The 21,601-nt window shown below is 40.3% G+C and overlaps 1 protein-coding gene across 1 annotated transcript in view; it reads left to right on the top strand.

The window, feature by feature from the left end:
• SPEF2 (sperm flagellar 2) overlaps positions 1–21,601 on the top strand; it is a 185,261-nt gene that overhangs the window by 145,043 nt on the left and 18,617 nt on the right. The window contains exons 31-33 of the mRNA XM_030331452.2: positions 6,134–6,240; positions 7,182–7,364; positions 20,852–20,944. Of these exons, the coding sequence (XP_030187312.1) occupies positions 6,134–6,240; positions 7,182–7,364; positions 20,852–20,944 (383 nt within the window). The remainder of the gene's footprint in view (positions 1–6,133; positions 6,241–7,181; positions 7,365–20,851; positions 20,945–21,601) is intronic.

The following is a 21,601-nucleotide window of genomic DNA, read 5'->3' as shown; positions in this document are numbered from 1 at the left end:
TTTGTATTTCCCTGATGAGGAGCGATGTTGATCATCTTTTCATGTGCCTGTGGCCATCCGGATGTCTTCTTTAGAGAAGTGTCTATTCATGTTTTCTGCCCATTTCTTCACTGGATTATTTGTTGTTTGGGTGTGGAGTTTGGTGAGCTCTTTATAGATTTTGGATACTAGCCCTTTGTCTGATATGTCATTTACAAATATCTTTTCCCATTCCGTCGGTTGCCTTTTAGTTTTGTTGATTGCTTCCTTTGCTGTGCAGAAGCTTTTTATCTTTTTTTTTTTTTCAAAGTTTATTTATTTTTGGGACAGAGAGAGACAGAGCATGAACGGGCGAGGGGCAGAGAGAGAGGGAGACACAGAATCAGAAACAGGCTCCAGGCTCCGAGCCATCAGCCCAGAGCCTGACGCGGGGCTCGAACTCACGGACCGCGAGATCGTGACCTGGCTGAAGTCGGACGCTTAACCGACTGCGCCACCCAGGCGCCCCAGAAGCTTTTTATCTTGATAAGGTCCCAATAGTTCACTTTTGCTTTTAATTCCCTTGCCTTTGGGGATGTGTCAAGTAAGAAATTGCTACGGCTAAGGTCAGAGAGGTGTTTTCCTGCTTTCTCCTCTAGGGTTTTGATGGTTTCCTATCTCACATTCAAGTCCTTTATCCATTTTGAGTTCATTTTTGTGAATGGTGTAAGAAAGTGATCTAGTTTCAACCTTCTGCATGTTGCTGTCCAGTTCTCCCAGCACCATTTGTTAAAAAGACTGTCTTTTTTCCATTGGATATTCTTTCCTGCTTTGTCAAAGATTAGTTGGCCATACTTTTGTGGGTCTAGTTCTGGGGTTTCTATTCTATTCCATTGGTCTATGTGTCTGTTTTTATGCCAATACCATGCTGTCTTGATGATTACAGCTTTGTAGTAGAGGCTAAAGTTTGGGACTGTGATGCCTCCTGCTTTGGTCTTCTTCTTCAAAATTACTTTGGCTATTCGGGGCCTTTTGTGGTTCCATATGAATTTTAGGATGGCTTGTTCTAGCTTCTAGAAGAATGCTGGTGCAGTTTTGATTGGGATTGCATTGAATGTGTAGATAGCTTTGGGTAGTATTGACATTTTAACAATATTTATTCTTCCAACCCATGAGCACGGAATGTTTTTCCATTTCTTTATATCTTCTTCGATTTCCTTCATAAGCTTTCCATAGTTTTCAGCATACAGATCTTGTACATCTTTGGTTAGATTTATTCCTAGGTATTTTATGCTTCTTGGTGCAATTGTGAATAGGATCAGTTTCTTTATTTGTCTTTCTGTTGCTTCATTGTGAGTGTATAAGAATGCAACTGATTTCTGTACATTGATTTTGTATCCTGCAACTTTGCTGAGTTCATGTATCAGTTCTAGCAGACTTTTGGTGGAGTCTATTGGACTTTCCATGTATAATATCATGTCATCTGCAAAAAGTGAAAGCTTGACTTCATCTTTGCCAATTTTGATCCCTTGATTTCCTTTTGTTGTCTAATTGCTGATGCTAGCACTTCCAACACTATGTTAGACAACAGCGGTGAGAGTGGACATCCCTGTCATGTTCCTGATCTCAGGGAAAAAGCTCTCAGTTTTTCCCCATTGAGGATTAGATTAGCTGTGGGCTTTTCATAAGTGGCTTTTATGATCTTTAAGTATGTTCCTTCTACCCCGACTTTCTTGAGGGTTTTTATTAAGAAAGGATGCTGAATTTTGTCAAATGCTTTTTCTGCATTCATTGACAGGATCGTATGGATCTTATCTTTTCTTTTATTAATGTGATGTATCACGTTGATTGATTTGCAAATGTTGAACCAGCCCTGCATCCCAGGAATGAATCCCACTTGATCATGGTGAATAATTCTTTTTATATGCTGTTGAATTCGATTTGCTAGTATCTTATTGAGAATTTTTGCATCCATATTCATCAGGGATATTGGCCTGTAGTTCTCTTTTTTTACTGGGTCTCTGTCTGGTTTAGGAATCAAAGTAATACTGGCTTCATAGAATGAGTCTGGAAGTTTTCCTTCCCTTTCTCTGTTTTGGAATAGCTTGAGAAGGATAGGTATTATCTCTGCTTTAAATGTCTGGTAGAATTCCCCAGGGAAGCCATCTGGTCCTGGACTCTTATTTGTTGGGATATTTTTGATAACCGATTCAATTTCTTCGCTGGTTTTGGGTCTGTTCAAGCTTTCTATTTCCTCCTGTTTGAATTTTGAAAGTGTGTGGGTGTTTAGGAATTTGTCCATTTCTTCCAGGTTGTCCAATTTGTTGGCATATAATTTTTCATAGTATTCCCTGATAATTGCTTTTATTTCTGAGGGATTGGTTGTAATAATTCCATTTTCATTCATGATTTTATCTATTTGGGTCCTCTCCCTTTTCTTTTTGAGAAGCATGGCTAGAGGTTTATCAATTTTGTTTATTTTTTCAAAAAACCAACTCTTGGTTTCGTTGATCTGCTCTACAGTTTTTTTAGATTCTATATTGTTTATTTCTGCTCTGATCTTTATGATTTCTCTTCTTCTGCTGGGTTTGGGGTGTCTTTTCTGCTCTGCTTCTTTTTCCTTTAGGTGTGCTGTTAGATTTTGTATTTGGGATTTTTCTTGTTTCTTGAGATAGGCCTGGATTGCAATGTATTTTCCTCTCAGGACTGCCTTCGCTGCATCCCAAAGCGTTTGGATTGTTGTATTTTCATTTTCGTTTGTTTCCATATATTTTTTAATTTCTTCTCTAATTGCCTGGTTGACCCATTCATTCTTTAGTAGGGTGTTCTTTAACCTCCATGCTTTTGGAGGTTTTCCAGACTTTTTCCTGTGGTTGATTTCAAGCTTCATAGCATTGTGGTCTGAAAGTATGCATGGTATGATTTCAATTCTTATATACTTATGAAGGGCTGTTTTGTGACCCAGTATGTGATCTATCTTGGAGAATGTTCCATGTGCACTCGAGAAGAAAGTATATTCTGTTGCTTTGGGATGCAGAGTTCTAAATGTATCTGTCAAGTCCATCTGATCTAATGTATCATTCAGGGCGCTTGTTTCTTTATTGACTGTGTGTCTAGATGATCTATCCATTGCTGTGAGTGGGGTGTTAAAGTCCCCTGCAATTACCACATTCTTATCAATAAGGTTGCTTATGTTTGTGAGTAATTGTTTTGTATATTTGGGGGCTCCCGTATTCAGCGCATAGACATTTATAATTGTTAGTTCTTCTTGATGGATAGACCCTGTAATTATTATATAATGCCCTTCTTCATCTCTTGTTACAGCCTTTAATTTAAAGTCTACTTTGTCTGATATAAGTGTGGCTACTCCAGCTTTCTTTGACTTCCAGTAGCATGATAAATAGTTCTCCATCCCCTCACTCTCAATCTAAAGGTGTCCTCAGGTCTCAAATGAGTCTCTTGTAGACAGCAAATAGATGGGTCTTGTTTTTTTTATCCATTCTGATACCCTATGTCTTTTGGTTGGCGCATTTAGTCCATTTACATTCAGTGTTATTATAGAAAGATATGGGTTTAGAGTCATTGTGATGTCTGTAGGTTTCATGCTTGTAGCAATGTCTCTGGTACTTTGTCTCACAGGATCCCCCTTAGGATCTCTTGTAGGGCTGGTTTAGTGGTGACGAATTCCTTCAGTTTTTGTTTGTTTGGGAAGACCTTTATCTCTCCTTCTATTCTAAATGACAGACTTGCTGGATAAAGGATTCTCGGCTGCATATTTTTTTTGTCTGTTCATCACATTGAAGATTTCCTGCCATTCCTTTCTGGCCTGCCAAGTTTCAGTAGAGAGATCGGTCACGAGTCTTTTAGGTCTCCCTTTATATGTTAGAGCACGTTTATCCCTAGCTGCTTTCAGAATTTTCTCTTTATCCTTGTATTTTGCCAGTTTCACTATGATACGTCATGCAGAAGATCGATTCAAGTTACATCTGAAGGGAGTTCTCTGTGCCTCTTGGATTTCAATGCCTTTTTCCTTCCCCAGATCCGGGAAGTTCTCAGCTATTATTTCTTCAAGTACACCTTCAGCACCTTTCCCTCTCTCTTCCTCCTCTGGAATACCAATTATGCGTAGATTATTTCTCTTTAGTGCATCACTTAGTTCTCTAATTTTCCCCTCATACTCCTGGATTTTTTTATCTCTCTTTTTCTCAGCTTCTTCTTTTTCCATAACTTTATCTTCTAGTTCACCTATTCTCTCCTCTGCCTCTTCAATCCAAGCTGTGGTCATCTCCATTTTATTTTGCAGCTCATTAATAGCATTTTTTAGCTCCTCCTGGCTGTTCCTTAGTCCCTTGATTTCTGTAGCAAGAGATTCTCTGCTGTCCTTTATACTGTTTTCAAGCCCAGCGATTAATTTTATGACTATTATTCTAAATTCACTTTCTGTTATATTGTTTAAATCGTTTTTGATCAGTTCATTAGCTGTCATTATTTCCTGGATGTTTTTTTGAGAGGAATTATTCCGCTTTGTCATTTTGGATAGTCCGTGGAGTGGTGCGGGACTGCAGGGCACTTCCCCTCTGCTGTCTTGAATAACTCGCGTTGGTGGGTGGGGCCACAGTCATACCTGATGTCTGCCCCCAGCCCACCGCTGGGGCCACAGTCAGACTGGTGTGTACCTTCTCTTCCCCTCTCCTAGGGGCAGGATTCACTGTGGAATGGCGTGGCCCGTCCGGGCTACTTGCACATTGCCAGGCTTGTGGTGCTGGGGATCTGGCATATTAGCTGGGGTGGATCGGCAAGGTGCACAAGGGCGGGAGGGGTAGGCTCAGCTCACTTTTCCTTCGGAGATCAGCTTCATGAGGGGCCCTGCGGCACCAGGCGGGAGTCAGACCTGCCACCGGAGGGATGGTTCCACAGAAACACAGCATTGGGTGTTTGCGCAGTGCAAGCAAGTTCCCTGGCAGGAACCAGTTCCCTTTGCGATTTTGGCTGGGGGATGGGCAAGGGAGATGGCACTGGCGAGCGCCTTTGTTCCCCACCAAGCTGCGCTCTGTTGTCCATGGCTCAACAACTCTCCCTCCAGTTGTCCTCCAGTCCTCCCACTCTCCGAGCAGAGCTGTTAACTTATAACCTTCCAGATGTTAAGTCCCGCTCACTGTCCAAACACACTCCATCCAGCCCCTCCGCTTTTGCAAGCCAGACTCCGGGGCTCTGCTTGGCCAGCGGGATGCCCCTCCACCCCGGCTCCCTCCTGCCAGTCCGTGTAGTGCGCACCGCCTCTCCGCCCTTCCTACCCTCTTCCATGGGCCTCTCGTCTGCGCTTGGCTCTGGAGAATCCATTCTGCTAGTCTTCTGGCGATTTTCTGGGTTATTTAGGCAGGTGTGGGTGGAATCTAAGTGATCTTCAGGACGCGGTGAGCTTAGCATCCTCCTACGCTGCCATCTTCCCAGAAGCCTCAAATCTCTATTTCTTTTTCAATGCATGTGCATGTGATTTGAAATTAGTGGCAGGCAAAACAGACTTCTCTTTTGGACAGAATAAAATGGATTAGTGTGTAAGAGCAAAGCATTTAAAGTGTGGTGATCTTTTATGAAATACTTTGGAATAGTGAGCCAACCAGATGATTAAATTATAAGTTCCAATCCAGTAGTTTAACAACTCAAGTGTCCCTGAGTTGACAAAAAAACAAATCTATTCTAACTACTTTGGATGCAAATTTTAAAAAGTAAAAAATAACATTAAAAAAATCTATGATTTGCATGTATTTGAGACATCTTTATCCCATACTCACCAAAATATTTTGCTCTTGTGCTCTACTGTATGTAGGAAAACCAAGAGTTGTTTTTCTTTTGTAATTCGACCTATTCTGAGCACAAAGTCGAAGGAAGTTTCCAAATTAAAGTATAAAGTCTCAGTATTTTGCCCAATCTGAAATGATTTATTACCTAGCCAAAAAAAGACATTTTGACTTTGCTGAGAAACAGTAATGAGAGCTTATCAGGAAATTGATTATAATTTTCATTTTAAAATGTCTTCTGTTTCTCTAAAGTTTACAGTTTTAAATAATATGAATAAAATGATTGTACAAATACCCATTTGGGTACTATTTTAGCAAAAGAAACAAAATCCCTGTCACACAATCTAATTGAAAAAATGTTTTTCATTGTATTGTAGGCATAATAGGACATAAATCATTTACTGACATTCTACTGGATTTGGTAACCCTGAACCTTGGAACAAACAACTTTCCTAGTATTTGGATGCACCTCACTCAAACTGAAGTAAGTTTCCATTTTGTTTGGGTTTCAAAACTCAGAATTCTTCTTATTTGATTAAGTCAATAGTTTAAAAATCACCAGTACGAGGGTGCCTGGGTGGCTCAGTCAGTTAAGCATCCGACTTCAGCTCAGGTCATGATCGCAGTTTGTGAGTTTGAGCCCTGCGTCGGGCTCTACGCTGACAGCTCAGAGCCTGGAGCCTGCTTCAGATTCCGTGTCTCCTTCTCTTTCTTCCCCTCCCCTGCTCATGCTCTGTCTCTCTCTGTCTCAAAAAATAAATAAGTAAATAAATATAAAATAATAAGAATAAGAATAAAAAACAGTAAAAATCACCAGTACTTGTACAGTGTCTGAAATTTAGTAGGCAATCAATAAAACTTGAATGAATATATAAATGAACTTGAATGTAAGATGTACCGTGTGCATGCTTAGCATTTAAAGAATGAATGACGATGTTAATAGTCAATGAAACATTATGGAGACTATAAGGCTCAGCCTGTGAATTTATATCTGTTACTTCAGGAAGGAATGATCCTAACCAGTAACAGTAGATGATTCTGACAGTTCTTGCCCTGTTCCTTAAGGATGTGTCAGAAAACAAAATGGCTATAGTATCTCCCTACTGGCTGTAGGGCCCTTTCCCAGCCACTTCTATAATCTTTATTCTTCCACTGTCAAAAAGGTACTATCACTGGAGTCAAGTCACATGTGTAAATTCGTTGTGTAACAGTAAGCAAAAAAACCAAATGTCAAGGAAGCAAAAAGTGAAACACTGTCTAGGGACTGTCTGGTGTGAGTTGGGGAACAAGCCTGAGAACTGGCTCTATTCACCAATATAAACTCCTCTTTGCTTCATCTGAATGCCTTAGAAAGAAACAGGAAGCAATAGAGCTTCAAGAGAGCATCATACAAATATTCCAATGGCATTTCCTGTTTTCTTTTAGTTGCAGGAGTTAGCATCTTTATTAATAATTAACTCAGCGTTTGTGGACTGGCGGAAATTCCTATTAGTAATCTCGATGCCTTGGCCCATCCCCCTGGAGGAAGAGCTCCTTGAGACCCTGCAGAGGTTCAAGGCTGTGGATGAAGAGCAGTTGGGCACCATCACTTTCGAGCAGTATATGCAGGTTGCTACCAGCACATAGTGGCACTGATAATACCAGGGTGCTTTTGACCTAAGAAATGTATTACTCACTGATGTCACATTGCCAGGTTTTAGGCCAGTGTTCTGCCCTTTGACTGTCTATGTCTGGGTACCCGTTAGCAGCAGAGACACTGTCCAAGTTCCAGGCGGAAGTCTAGATTCCACCCCCCCACCCCCCAGGGAAAGGATATAGAAAAAACCAGAGATGCTTGGGGAACTGAGAGTTCTGAAAGAAGTCACATAAAGTCATTATCCTTCTTCCAACTCCTACACAGTGAACTTGGCTGTAAATTAGAATCACCTGCAGAGCTTTTACTATGTCTAATGCTCAATATCCAGTACTCTTGGAGTGACAACAGTACTATCCAGGAATATGAACACAGGGAAAGGGGAAGATTTTTTTTTCTTTTGGTGAATGATGAAATAGTTTTTGACAAGTTGAGTTTGAAATGTCTGTGGGAAATGCAGACAGAAACATCCAATCTGATAACAGCAGATGCAGGAGAGGTTGCAAGTCACTATCATGTAGCCAATTGTTAAGTTTATGAATGGATGAGACACCCAATGGAAGTATGGAAAGTGATGGATAACTCAGTAACATGATACCTGGTCATTGGGCTTGGCAGATGGTATTTATAACTGGTGGCCTTTACCAGAGTAATTTTGGGGAGTCCAGAATCCAGATTGCAGAGAATTGACTAAATGGTTTTCAGGAGGTGAAGATAAGAAAAGTCAATTCATTTTTTAGAAGTTTTAGTAATGAAGGAGAATAAAACCCTGTAACTAAGAGGGCCTGAATTACTTATTTTGTGTCGACTAATTGAAATCATCCTATTGCTCACCATTGCACATTGCTGGTAGACACAAAAGATGTAAATGTTTATAAGGTACTAATTCTGAAATAGGGTAATACTCTGTAGGTTCCTATATCTCATGTATATTTCAATCTTGAAAGAGCACATCCCTTCCTGGTTCTCTTTTTGACCTTAATTAACAGATGGCATGCTTATAGACAATCCTGGTGTTCCCACATTCATGCTGTTGAGCCAGAGGAAGTAACACTAGAATATGAGGAGGTTCCTTCAAGAGGAGGTTCCTGATCAAGACAGGTGCTCAGCTGATTGTGCTTTTTGATATATGTTCTTCCCAAGTAGAGCAATTTATGAATTCTATCACTGTGTTCAGCTTGAAACATGTGAAAAATGATTTTGTGAAAACAAAAACAGCAGAACAAAACTTACTCTCTTTTCATCATCGGGTTAAGATTCTTAAAAGTGAGCACTTGCGAAATTACCAATCTTCACTATAGTCTGTGCCAATTAACACAGGATATCAATTTAAACATCCTTTTGTACAAAGTGAAGCGAACAAAGGATGTTGGCAATTTTTACCAAAACGCTGAGTGAAAACCAGAAAGCTCCTTTACCAAAAGTGTAAATTTCTTAGAGAAAGCTGGCTGCTGCATTTGAAAGAAACTCAGAAGTACTTATCTGAACACCTCCTGTGTCTGGGGAGCAGTTGATTTCCAAGGTTGGCATTCTCCCTGTCCACCCAGATCCCCCCACAGGCGCCTCAGGACAAGAAGAGCCACTTGACCTTCACACATGACTTCCCCAGGTTTCCAACACTTGGCCAGCTTAAACATACAGCATATACACACACAACAAAAACAAAAACAAAACAAAACAAAAGTTATATGGGAAAAGTCAAAACCACTTCTGGAGCAAAATTTTATGAGATGTGTTAAAAATGCTACATTAGAACAGTAAAATAACATAACACGCATCACTGAAATGGAGTTCTCTAGCATAGAAGGGCTCTCTACTCGGCTTTTTGTTCTTTTTTCTTTTCTTTTGATGAACAGCAAGCTCGCCACAACAGCCACTTAAGAGTGTGCTGATTTCTCTAGCGTCTAAAATGGAATGAGAGAGTTAAAGTGGGTTGGGCTGTGTACCTGGGCTGGGCGCTGCAAGGATAAAAAGCCCCCAGCCATCCTGCAGCTGTCTCTCACATGCTTGCCTCCACCGCATGTGGAGACTGAGCCACACTGTGTAGGATTCTTTGATACTGAACTCCCAGCTCACCTTCTGTCTGTGAGGATGCGTGTTATTGCAGGCTCAGTGAGCCAGATGTTCTGGGATCCAAACAATGCAGCACTCACTCTTTAAGAAAAAGTTTAAAAAAAAAAAATACATTGGCCATGTCGTGGCAAGAAAGAGGGGGCACTTTCATCTTTTAAGGAGAAATCACCTAATAACCCAATGAGTCAGGACATGGGTGACAGAACCTTGTTGCATCAATGTAAACCCTCCTATACAAGTTCACATTTAACATTTCACATTGCTAAAATTTTCACAGATGACTTTTTTTAAAAATATAATTTATTGTCAAATTGGCTAACATACAGTGTGTACAGTGTACTTTTGGTTTTGGGGGTAGATTCCTGTGGTTCATCGCATACGTACAACACCCAGTGCTCATCCCAGCAAGTGCCCTCCTCAATGCCCATCACCCACTTTCCCCTCTCCCCGCCCACCCATCTACCCTCATTTTATTCTCTGTACTTAAGAGCCTCTTATGGTTTGCCTCCTTCCGTCTAGGTTTGTAATTATTTTTCCCCTTCCCTTCCCCCATGGTTTTCTGTTAAGTTTCTCAGGTTCCACATATGAGTGAAAACATATGATATCTGTCTTTCTCTGACTGACTTATTTCACTTAGCATAATACCTTCCAGTTCTATCCATGTTGCTGTAAATAGCATGATTTCATTCTTTCTCATTGCCAAGTAGTAGTCCATTATATATATAAACCACATCTTTTTTTTTTAATTTATTTTATTTTATTTTATTTTATTTTATTTTATTTTATTTTATTTTATTTTTTTATAAACCACATCTTTATCCATTCATCAATTGATGGACATTTAGGCTCTTTCCATAATTTGGCTATTGTTGAAAGTGCTGCTATAAACATTGGGGTATATGTGCCCCTATGAATCAGCACTCCTGTATCCTTTGGATAAACTCCTAGTAGTGCTATTGCTGGGTCGTAGGGTAGTTCTATTGTTTTTTTGTTTTGTTTTGTTTTTTAAGGAACTTCCACACTTTTCCAGAGAAGCTGCACCAGTTTGCATTCCCAACAACAGTGCAAGAAGGTTCCCATTTCTCCACATCCTTGCCAGCATCTGTTGTTTCTTGATTTGTTAATTTTAGCCATTCTGACCAATGTGAGGTGGTATCTCAGTATGGTTTTGATTTGTACTTCCCTGATGATGAGTGATGCTGAGCATCTTCTCATGTGTATGTTGGCCATCTGGATGTCTTCTTTGGAAAAGTGTCTATTCATGTCTTCTGTCCGTTTCTTCACTGGATTATTTGTTTTTCAGGTGTTGAGTTTGGGAAGTTCTTGGATACTAACCCTTTATCCAATATATCATTTGCAAATATCTTTTCCCATTCCTTCAGTTGCCTTTTAGTTTTGTTGATTGTTACCTTTGCAGTGCAGAAGCTTTTTATCTTGGTGAGGTCCCAATAGTTCATTTTTGCTTTTAATTCACTTGCCTTTGGAGATGTGTTGAACAAGAAATTGCTGCGGCTGAGGTCAAAGAGGTTGTTGCCTGCTTTCTCCTCTAGGGTTTTGATGGTTTCCTGTCTCACATTTAGGTCTTTCATCCATTTTGAGTTTATTTTTGTGTGTGGTATAAGAAAGTGGTATAGTTTCATTATTCTGCATGTTGCTGTCCAGTTCTCCCAGCACTATTTGCTAAAGAGACTTGTCTTTTTTCCATTGGATACTCTTTCCTGCTATGTCAAAGATTAGTTGGCTGTACCTTTGTGGGTCCAATTCTGGGTTCTCTATTCTATTCCATTGGTCTATGTGTCTGTTTTTGTGCCAGTACCATACTGTCTTGATGATTACAACTTTGTAGTAAAGGATAAAGTCTGGGATTGTCATGCCTCCCACTTTGGTTTTCTTCCTCTATATTACTTTGGCTATTCAGGTTTTTTTGTGGTTCCATACAAATTTTAGGATTATTTGTTCTAGCTTTGAGAAGAATGCTGGTGCAATTTTTATTGGATTGCATTGAATGTGTAGATTGCTTTGGGTAATATTGACATTTTAACAATATTTGTTCTTCCACTCCATGAGCATAGAATGCTTTTCTATTTCTTTGTGTCTTCTTCAATTTCCGTCATAAGTTTTCTATAGTTTTAAGCATATAGATCTTTTATATCTTTGGTTAGGTTTATTCCTAGGTATTTTTTGGTTCTTGGTGAAATTGTAAATGAGATCAGTTTCTTGATTTCTCTTTCTATTGCTTCATTATTGGTGTATAGAAATGCAACTGGTTTCTGTACAATGATTTTGTACCCTGAGACTTTATTGAATTCATGTATCAGTTCTAGCAGCCTTTTGGTGGAGTCTTTGGGTTTTCCATTTAGAGTATCATGTCATCTGAGAAAAGTAAAAGTTTGACTTCTTTGCCAATTTTGATGCATTTTATTTCATTTTGTTGTCTGCTGATGCTAGGACTTCCAACACTATGTTAAACAACAGTGGTGAGAGTGGACATCCCTGTCGTGTTCCTGATCTCAGGGAGAAAGCTCTCATTTTTTCCCCATTGAGGATGATATTAGCTGTGGGCTTTTCATATATGGCTTTTAAGATGTTTATGTTATGTTCCTTCTATTCCCAACTTTCTTGAGGGTTTTTATTATGAAAGGATGCTATATTTTGTCAAATGCTTTTTCTGCATCTATTGACAGGATCATATGGTTCTTATCCATTCTTTTATTAATGTGATGTATCATATTGATTAATTTGCAAATATTGAACCTGCCCTGTAGCCTAGGAATGAATCCCACTTGATCATGGTGAATAATTCTTTTTATATGCTGTTGAATTCGATTTGCTAGTATCTTATTGAGAATTTTTTTTTTTTTAAATTTTTTTTTTTTTCAACGTTTATTTATTTTTGGGACAGAGAGAGACAGAGCATGAACGGGGGAGGGGCAGAGAGAGAGGGAGACACAGAATCGGAAACAGGCTCCAGGCTCTGAGCCATCAGCCCAGAGCCTGACGCGGGGCTCGAACTCACGGACCGCGAGATCGTGACCTGGCTGAAGTCGGACGCTTAACCGACTGCGCCACCCAGGCGCCCCGAGAATTTTTTCATCTATATTCATCAGGGATATTTGCCTGTAGTTCTCTTTTTTTGCTGGGTCTCCGTCTGGTTTGGGAATCAAAATAATGCTGGATTCATACAATGAGTCTGGAAGCTTTCCATCCATTTCAATTTTTTGGAACAGCTTGAGAAGGATAGGTATTAACTCTGCTTTAAATGTTTGGTACAATTCTCCTGGGAAGACATCTGGTCCAGGACTCTTATTTGTTAGGAGATTTTTGATAACTGATTCAATTTCTTCACTAGTTATGGGTCTGTTCAAATTTTCTATTTCTTCCATTTGAGTTCTGGTAGTGTGTGAGTGTCTAGGAATTTGTCCATTTCCTCCAGGTTGTCTGGTTTGTTAGCATCTAATTTTTCATAGTATTCTCTGATAATTGTTTGTATTTCTGATGGATTAGTTGTGATAAGTCCTTTTTCATTCGTAATTTTATCTATTTGGGTCCTCTCTCTTCTTTTTGAGAAGTCTGGCTAGATGTTTATCAACTGTGTTTATTTTCTCAAAAAACAAGCTCTTAGTTTCATTAATCTGTTCTCCTGTTTTGTTTTGTTTTGTTTGGATTATATGTTGTTTCTTTCTGCTCTGATCTTTATTATTTCTATTCTTCTGCTGGCCTTGGAGTTTCTGCTTCTAGTTCTTTCAGGTGTGTCATTAGATTTTGTATTTTGGATTTTTCTTGTTTGTTGATATAGGCCTGGATTGCCATGTATTTTCCTCTTAGAACTGCCTTTGCTGCATCCCAGAGGGTTTGGACTGTCATGTTTTCATTTTCGTTTGTTTCCATACATTTTTAAAGTTCTTCTTTAATTGCCTGATTGACCCATTCATTCTTTTTTTTTTTAATTTTTTTTTCAACGTTTATTTATTTTTGGGACAGAGAGAGACAGAGCACGAACGGGGGAGGGTCAGAGAGAGAGGGAGACACAGAATCGGAAACAGGCTCCAGGCTCCGAGCCATCAGCCCAGAGCCTGACGCGGGGCTAGAACTCACGCACCGCGAGATCGTGACCTGGCTGAAGTCGGACGCTTAACCGACTGCGCCACCCAGGCGCCCCGACCCATTCATTCTTTAGTAGGATGTTCTTTAACCTCTGTGCATTTTGAGGTTTTCCAAACTTTTTCCTGTGGTTGATTTCAAGTTTCATAGCATTGTGATCTCAAAATATGCACAGTATGATCTCAATTCTTTTGTGACCCAGTATGTGATCTATCTTGGAGAATGTTCAATGTGCACTTGAGAAGAATGTGTATTCTACTTCTTTAGGATGAAAAGCTCTGAATATATCTGTCAAGTCCATCTGGTCCAGTGTATCATTCAGGGCCCTTGTTTCTTTATTGATTTTCTGCCTAGATGATCTGTCCATTGTTGTAAGTGAAGTATTAAAGTCCCCTACAATTACCACATTCTTATCAATAAGGTTGCTTATGTTTGTGACTAATTGTTTTATATATTTGGGTGCCTCTGAATTGGGTGCATAAACATTTGTAATGGTTAGCTCTTCTTGATGGATAGACCCCATAATTATGATATATGCTCTTCTTCATCTCTTGTTACAGCCTTTAGTTTAGAATCTAATTTGTCTGTTATAAGTATGGCTACTCTGGCTTCCTTTTGACTTCCAGTATCATGATAGATGGTTATCCATCCCCTCAGTTTGAATCTGAAGGTGCCCTCAGGTCTAAAATGAGTCTCTTGTAGGGGCGCCTGGGTGGCGCAGTTAGTTAAGCGTCCGACTTCAGCCAGGTCACGATCTCGCGGTGCGTGAGTTCGAGCCCCGCGTCAGGCTCTGGGCTGATGGCTCAGAGCCTGGAGCCTGTTTCCGATTCTGTGTCTCCCTCTCTCTCTGACCCTCCCCCATTCATGCTCTGTCTGTCTCTGTCCCAAAAATAAATAAACGTTGAAAAAAAAAATTTTTAAATGAGTCTCTTGTAGACAGAAAATAGATGGGTCTTGTTTTTTTATCCATTCTTATACCTTATGTCTTTTTATTGGAGCATTTAGTCCATTTACATTGAATGTTATTATTTTAAAGGTATGGATTCAGAGTCATTGTGTTATCTGTAGGCTTCATGGTTGTAGTGATGTCTCTGGTCTTTGTGGTCTTTGCAACATTCCATTCACAGAGTCCTTCGGACATCTTGTAGGGCTGGTTTAGTTGGTGATGAACTCCTTTAGTTTTTGTTTGTCTGGGAAAACCTTTATCTCTCCTATTTTGAATGACAGCTTTGCTGGATAAAGAATCCTTGGCTGTATATTTTTCCTATTCAGCATATTGAATATTCCTTGCCACTCCCTTCTGACCTGCCAAGTTTCAGTAGATAGGTCTCCTACTACCCTTATGTGCCTACCTTTGTAGGTTAAGGCCCGTTTGTCCCTAGCTGCTTTCAGAATTCCCTCTTTATCTTTGTATTTTGCCAGTTTCACTATGGTTTGTCATGCAGAAGATTGATTCCTGTTATGTCTGAAGGGTGTTCTCTGTGCCTTCCGGATTTCAGTGTCTGTTTCCTTCCCCAGATTGGGGAAGTTCTCAGCTATGATTTGTTCAAGTACACTTTCTGTCCCTTTCTCTCTCTCTTCCTCTTCTTCTGGAACTCCTATGATATAGATATTATTACATTTCATTGAATCACTTAGTTCTCTAATTCTCCCCTCGTGGTCTAGAATTTTTTTATCTACCTTTTTTCAACTTCATCTTTTTCCATAATTTTATCTTCTGTTTCACTTATTCTCCCCTCTGCCTCTTCAATCCTCGTGGTGACCACCTCTAGTTTATTTTGCACCTCATTTACAACATTATTTAATTCAACATGAGTATTTTTTAGTTCCTGATCTCTGCAGCAATAGATTCTCTGCTGTCTTCTATGCTTTTTTCAAGCCCAGATATTAATTTTATGACTATTATTCTAAATTCTTTTTCAGTTATATTGTTTATATCTGTTTTGAGCAATTATTTAGCTGTCATTTCTTCCTGGAATTTCTTTTGAGGAGAATTCTTCTGTTTCATCATTTGACTAGTTTTCTGTCCCTTATGTGTTTTAAATCTTCTATTTGCCCTGCACCAGTGAGCACTACTTTGTTTTTTTAATGTTTATTTATTTTTGAGAGAGAGAGAGAGAAACAGTGTGTGAGTGGGGGAGGGGCAGAGAGAGAGGGAGACACAGAATCCAAAGCAGGTTCCAGGCTCTGAGCTGTCAGCACAGAGCCCAATGCAGGGCTCGAACTCACGAACCATGTGATCATGACCTGAGCCGAATTCGGACGCTTAACCAACTGAGCCACCCAGGCGCCCCAGCACTACTTTCTTAAAGAAGGGTCATGCACTGTCCAGGGCCTGGCCCTTCAGGCGTGTGTTATTTGCTCTCTGTTGTTATGACTTTGGTTGCTTTATCTCTGTACTCATAGTGATGTTTTGGACCCTCCACCAGGTGTGCTTTAATTGTTCATTGAAGTAGCCCTGGAAAGGAAAACAAACAAAAAACAAAAACAAAAACAAATGATACAAAACAAAAACAAAAAACAAAAAACAGAACACCCTCTACAACTAAACCACGGTGGGAGTGGTTTGTTGATGGAAGAGGGCTTATTTTTCATACAAAGAGAGAAACGGACAGGGGTGGGAAAAGAGAAAAGAAAAGAAAAGGGACCAGAGAAACGGGAGGGCGGAAGCCAGAGAGAGAGGAGAGGAAACGAAAGAAGGAGAGGAGAACAGGGATAAAGAGAAGAGAGGAAAGAGGGCGGCGGAAACAAACCAACAACCAGAAAACCAGAGGAGAGGAGGGAAGAAAGACAAAAGAGAAAAGGAAGAAAAAAGGAGAGAGAGGAGATGAGAAAAGAGAGAGAGGAAGAGAGAAGGAAAGGAGAGAGAAAAGGAGAGAAGAGAAAAGAGAGAGGAGAGAGAAAAGAGAGAGATTAGAGAGAAGAGAAAGTAGAGAGGAGAATGGAAGAGAATAAAGAGAGATTAGAGATAAAGGAGACAGATGTATATATAAAAATATATTATGATGATGATAATTTTATATATTATAATGTAATATGGTATTGTAATTTATATATAATTTATATTTAATACAGATTATATTATGTATAATATATTATACTATATTATATATTATATATTGTATATATTATATTATACATAATATAATAATATACATATATACATATATGTATAATATATTATACATAATATAATCTGTATTAAATATAAATATATTTAAATATATAAAATTATATATATATAATAAGAATTGTCCAAGAATTAAATCAGGAAATGCAAAACTGCTGGATGCCTTGGAACCAATGGCAGCGCTGGTCTGGAGGAGGGACTGTGTGGTGACTCAGCCTCAATCCCACTACAGTTACCAGGCACGGAGGGGCGTGGTTTGGTGTAGGCGGGTCCCACCTCCGCTGTGGGCCTGCTGTCCTTCCCTGAAGCCCCACCTTGTCAGTGACAGGGAGAAAAGTGGTGACACCACAGTCTCACCTCCCCAGACCTGGTAGCCCAAACCACTCTGTTCAGGCCATCCTTGCAGTGCCCCACTGGCGCCAATGAGGCAGTTTGTCCTGGTCCGATGACTCCCGTACCTTCCTGGCACTAAGCTGGGATTTAAACCCCAATGTCTTAAAGGGTCCCTCTCCCTGCACCCCGGTTCCAGGGAAGTGCTGCTCCGCGCCGCCTATATATATGGCCCGTGGCTGGTTGGCGCAGGCAGTTTTTGCCCTTTGAACAGCTATATACCTTCTTCCCACAGCCATCCAGGGAAGGGGTTGCTTTCTCCCACTGTGGACTGTGCCTCTGAGCTAGTTAAGGAGCCCAGGACTGACTCCCTTCCTTCCCAGGTGCGCTAACTGGGCAGCCCGCCCCAGTTCGGAGAAAGCCCTGCAGTTAGAGATTGGATCTTTCTCCATCCCCATCCATGGTCTTTCTCTCGTCCAGATACAGTCCTACACTTTCCCAGCTTTGTCTTCCCTTTGTCTCTCCGCAGAAGGGGATCCCTCCCTTCCATGCCTATGCTGCCCGTTTCATCTCTCCCAGTTCACAATCACGCACCTATGGCCCACCACGTTGTCCCCGTGGGTCCCCAAAGACATCTCTTTCACTCAGCAGCCTGGACTCTTCGAATTCAAAGTCCTTTGGCCTCAACACTGCTGTGTTTAAGGGACAAGGGAATTTCAGGTTCTCCTACTTCTCTGCCATGTTGGATCTACCCACGGATGACTTTTTAGTAATTATAAGTTGTTTTCCAGTCAGGTTAGTTTTTTTTTTCCTTTCTAAAGTGGCCCTCTTGTGTGCATAATACACGATTTTTTCTTAATTTATGCAATAGCATATATTATTAGAAAACTAGTATGAATGATTCCTTGATTTTAAGGATCAGGGGAAATTCCTGTGCATTGGAACAATTAAACATGGAATTGAGTGTTGGTTGAGCAATGGTAGGAGGGTTTGAGATCCTCTGTTTCCTTTTTTCCCCTCTAGCTTCATTTAATATTTCCTCTTCATCCCCAGTTTTCAGCAATGATTACTGTGTCGTTTGGTGTGGTTTTCTTCATGTTCCTTCTGCCTGGGGTTCACTGAGCTCTTGAAAATCTGTGGGTTTTGTAATTTTTGTCAGATTGGAAACTTTTGAGGATTTTTTTCTAATTTTTTTTTTCTGCACCCCCACCCCTTCTTAAAATCTAATCACGTATGTACTGTCCCAGAGGTCACTGAGGCTTGGTTCATTTTTTTCCCATTTTTTTTCTCTATGCTTTACTTCGTATTCATTTCTATTCCTATGTCTTCAAGTTTACTGATGATTTTCTCTGCAGAACTGAATCTGTTATTATTAATACCATGTGGTGTATTTTTCATTTCAGTTATTAAATTTTTTGTCTCTAATAATTCAGGTTGGTTCTTAGTTGTATCTTCCATTTCTCTCAGTATATGCATGTGTTTCTCTATCTCCTTGAACAAATGAAATGTATTTAGAAAAGACAAATGAACATCTTTCTCTGTTCATTCTATCATCTGTGTCATTTTTGTGTTTGTTTTCTTTGATGTTTCTTCTGACTATGGGTCATATGTCATGGCTTTTCTGAATATCTAGTAACTTTATATTGTATACCAGATGTTGTGAATCTTATTTTGTTGGATGCCCAACTTTATATACGTTTAAATATTATTGGGCCTGCATCAGTGTTACTTGGAATCACTTCTATCCTCTCAAGGTTACAATAAAATTTGTAAGAATGGGTCCAGAGTGGCCAATCTGGCCCCACTGTTAAGGCAGTTATCTCCTGGGGGCTCTCTTCAATGCCTGTGTTTGAGGAGATCCTTCCACTCTGCCTGGTGGTAACATGGACTCTTCCCAGCCCTGTGTGTGTCTCAGGAATTGTTCAGCTTACTCCTTTCCTCTGGTTCTTTCTCCAGCTTCTGGTATCTTCCACAAACACACATCACAGATTGGCTATCACTCAAGACTTGCAGAGATCCCTCCGTGGATCTCTATGGCTTGTCCTCAGTGCATCTTTAGTAGTCCACTCTGAAAATTCTAGCCATCTCAGCCTGCCTCAATAATAGAGTCTGCCTTCTCAAATCAGGAAGGTCACCAGGCTCTATTTGGATGCCTCTCCTGGCACTGAAGCCTAGAAACTCCATCCAGGCTGGAACACTAATAGGACTCTTAGGTAGCTTTCCTTAGTTCAGGAATTAATGTGCTGTATTGCCTGTTGTCTGATGTCTGGAAAATCATCTTTCATTTATGTTGTTTATTTTTCTTGTTGTTTAAGACAGGAGGGTAATTCTGAACTTTGGTGCCCCATCATGTCTCTTACCGATGTTCTTTACCTCTATTCTCCCATTGAGTGGTACTTACCCTCCACAGATTAGCTATTGGGCAAGGGTCTCCTCTTGGTCAGTACAAAAGCACATTCAAAGCCTGAGCTCATGCTGGACTTTAAGCTTCTCCTGGGTCTTCTCTCTCACAGGGTTCCACATGACCAGCATCTCCTTTGTTCCAAATTAAAAGAAACCCCAGGTCTCACCTTTGGGACCTGTATCCGCTGACAAGTTACCCAATGCCATTCCAGCCTTTTCTCAAAGCACAGGTGATCCTTGGAAGAGCATAGGCCAGAGTCAGATTAAGCAAGCCAATGCCTCTTGGAAATAGTGCTGAGAGTGGGTTGTCACTCTGGAAGATGGTAAGAAAGCTAGACCTAGGGACAAAATTCATATGAATATGAAGTGCTTACCATGTACAAAAATTAAGCATGACACGACATATCCTTTAAACCTAAGACATGTTCAACAGCAGGCATGAATGGCAACACCTAAAGGAATGGACCAAATATCCAGTGTGTGGTATAAACAAATCAAATTGGAGTTCAGAGGCAAGTTCAAGGAAGGTGTCTCTAGGGAAGTGTGATTGGAACAGAGAATGCAGAGATGTGCAGGTTTACATGGGTGGGCAGGAAGTCACATCAGGTAGGAGGGATGATGTGAACAACACAGCAAGAGTAGGAAATGTTTCTGAGCAGAGAATGATAAGACAAGGTTAAAGTTTTGAGGAAAGTGATATGGTTGCACACTACAAGCTAAAACAAGTAAAAGGGAGACTAGAAACCAAACCAACTCGGAGCTGACTGGGGTGGCCTGTGACAGAAGTAAAGAGGCTCTGCACCAAGGTGTCAGGAGTAGGGATGGAAGGAAGGAAGAGAGAGGCATTGCCAAATGGGAATCAGAGGATTCTGTGATTAGTATCACATAATGGGCTGAGAAAGAGGGATGTCATTAAAGAGTAGGCCATTGAGCTCTTGAGTCAGTCAGTCACTCAGCAAAAGTTTTTCCAACACTGTGCACTGGCAGCATCACACTAGACTCTGGGAATAGAGAGCAACATGAACAGAACATGAGGAATGTGAGCGAGGGTTATGAGTGCAGACCCCTCCAGAATATCGCCATGCAGGCAAGATCTAGGGCAGTGACCTCCAAACTTCATCACATGTTCTGATGGCTAAAATAGAGCTAGGACCCCCAAGATGTGGATTGTCATTTATAAATTATACGTGTGTACTACTGAACTAATACATTATTTACATTATCAAATTTTTTAAATAAAAATGACATAACAATGTTATCAAAATATGTGTAAGTGGAAGTTCTGGTATTTTCTCCTGCATCCCCTTGGTTTTTGCCCCCTATTTCGGAGACCAGTGCTCTAGACAGTTGAACAAGATGAGTTCAATCCCTATGGCTTTGAGAGGAACAATCCTTTAATAATTTTCATTTTTATTTTTTGTATAGGCTGGTCTGTGGTTTACGAGAGATGAAGATCTAAAAATTCCAGAAAATCCCCTTGAACCCCTGCCATTCAATAGAAAGGAGCTTCTTATAGAGGTAATTGCTGAGATCCTTAAAAAAAACCTCACTACTATAACACTGATAATTTCTTAATCTTTTCTTCCACTTGGTAATTTGTTTCAGATTCCAACCCCCACCCGACCCCCAGTTGTAGACTTTAATGTTCATAAGGTAGCAGCACAGAAAAGTTCTGGGGGAGGAGGCAGGGACCAAAGCCTTAAGACAGAGCCCCGCTGTTAACTCTCTGTGTGATCTTGAGCAATTTTCGTAATCCCTCGGGTCTCACTTTTCTCATCTGCCAGGTAAGCCATTACTTGACACATCTGTCTCTAAGTGTCCTTCCAATTCTAAAAGCTTAGGTTAAGAGCAATCATTTTATGAGCACAGTAACCACTCCACCTTGGGATACATCCCAAGACCACAAGTGTGTGCCTGAAATTGAGGATAGTATAGCACAAGCAGGGGAAGGGCAGAGGGAGAGAGGAAAGAGAATCTAATGCGTGCCCCATGCCCAGCACAGAGCCCAATGTAGGGTTCAATCTCATGACTGTAAGATCATGACCTGAGCTGAAATCAAGAGCTGGACACTTAACTGACTGAGCTACGCAGGCATCCCTTACACTGTTTTTTTCTATACATACATATGATAAAGTTTAACTTATAAATTAGGCACAGTAAGAGACTGACAGTAAT

The sequence above is a fragment of the Lynx canadensis genome, chromosome A1 (assembly GCF_007474595.2).
Source record: "Lynx canadensis isolate LIC74 chromosome A1, mLynCan4.pri.v2, whole genome shotgun sequence".
Taxonomy (NCBI): Eukaryota; Metazoa; Chordata; class Mammalia; order Carnivora; family Felidae; genus Lynx; species Lynx canadensis.
This window is presented reverse-complemented; position numbering and strand designations above follow the sequence as displayed.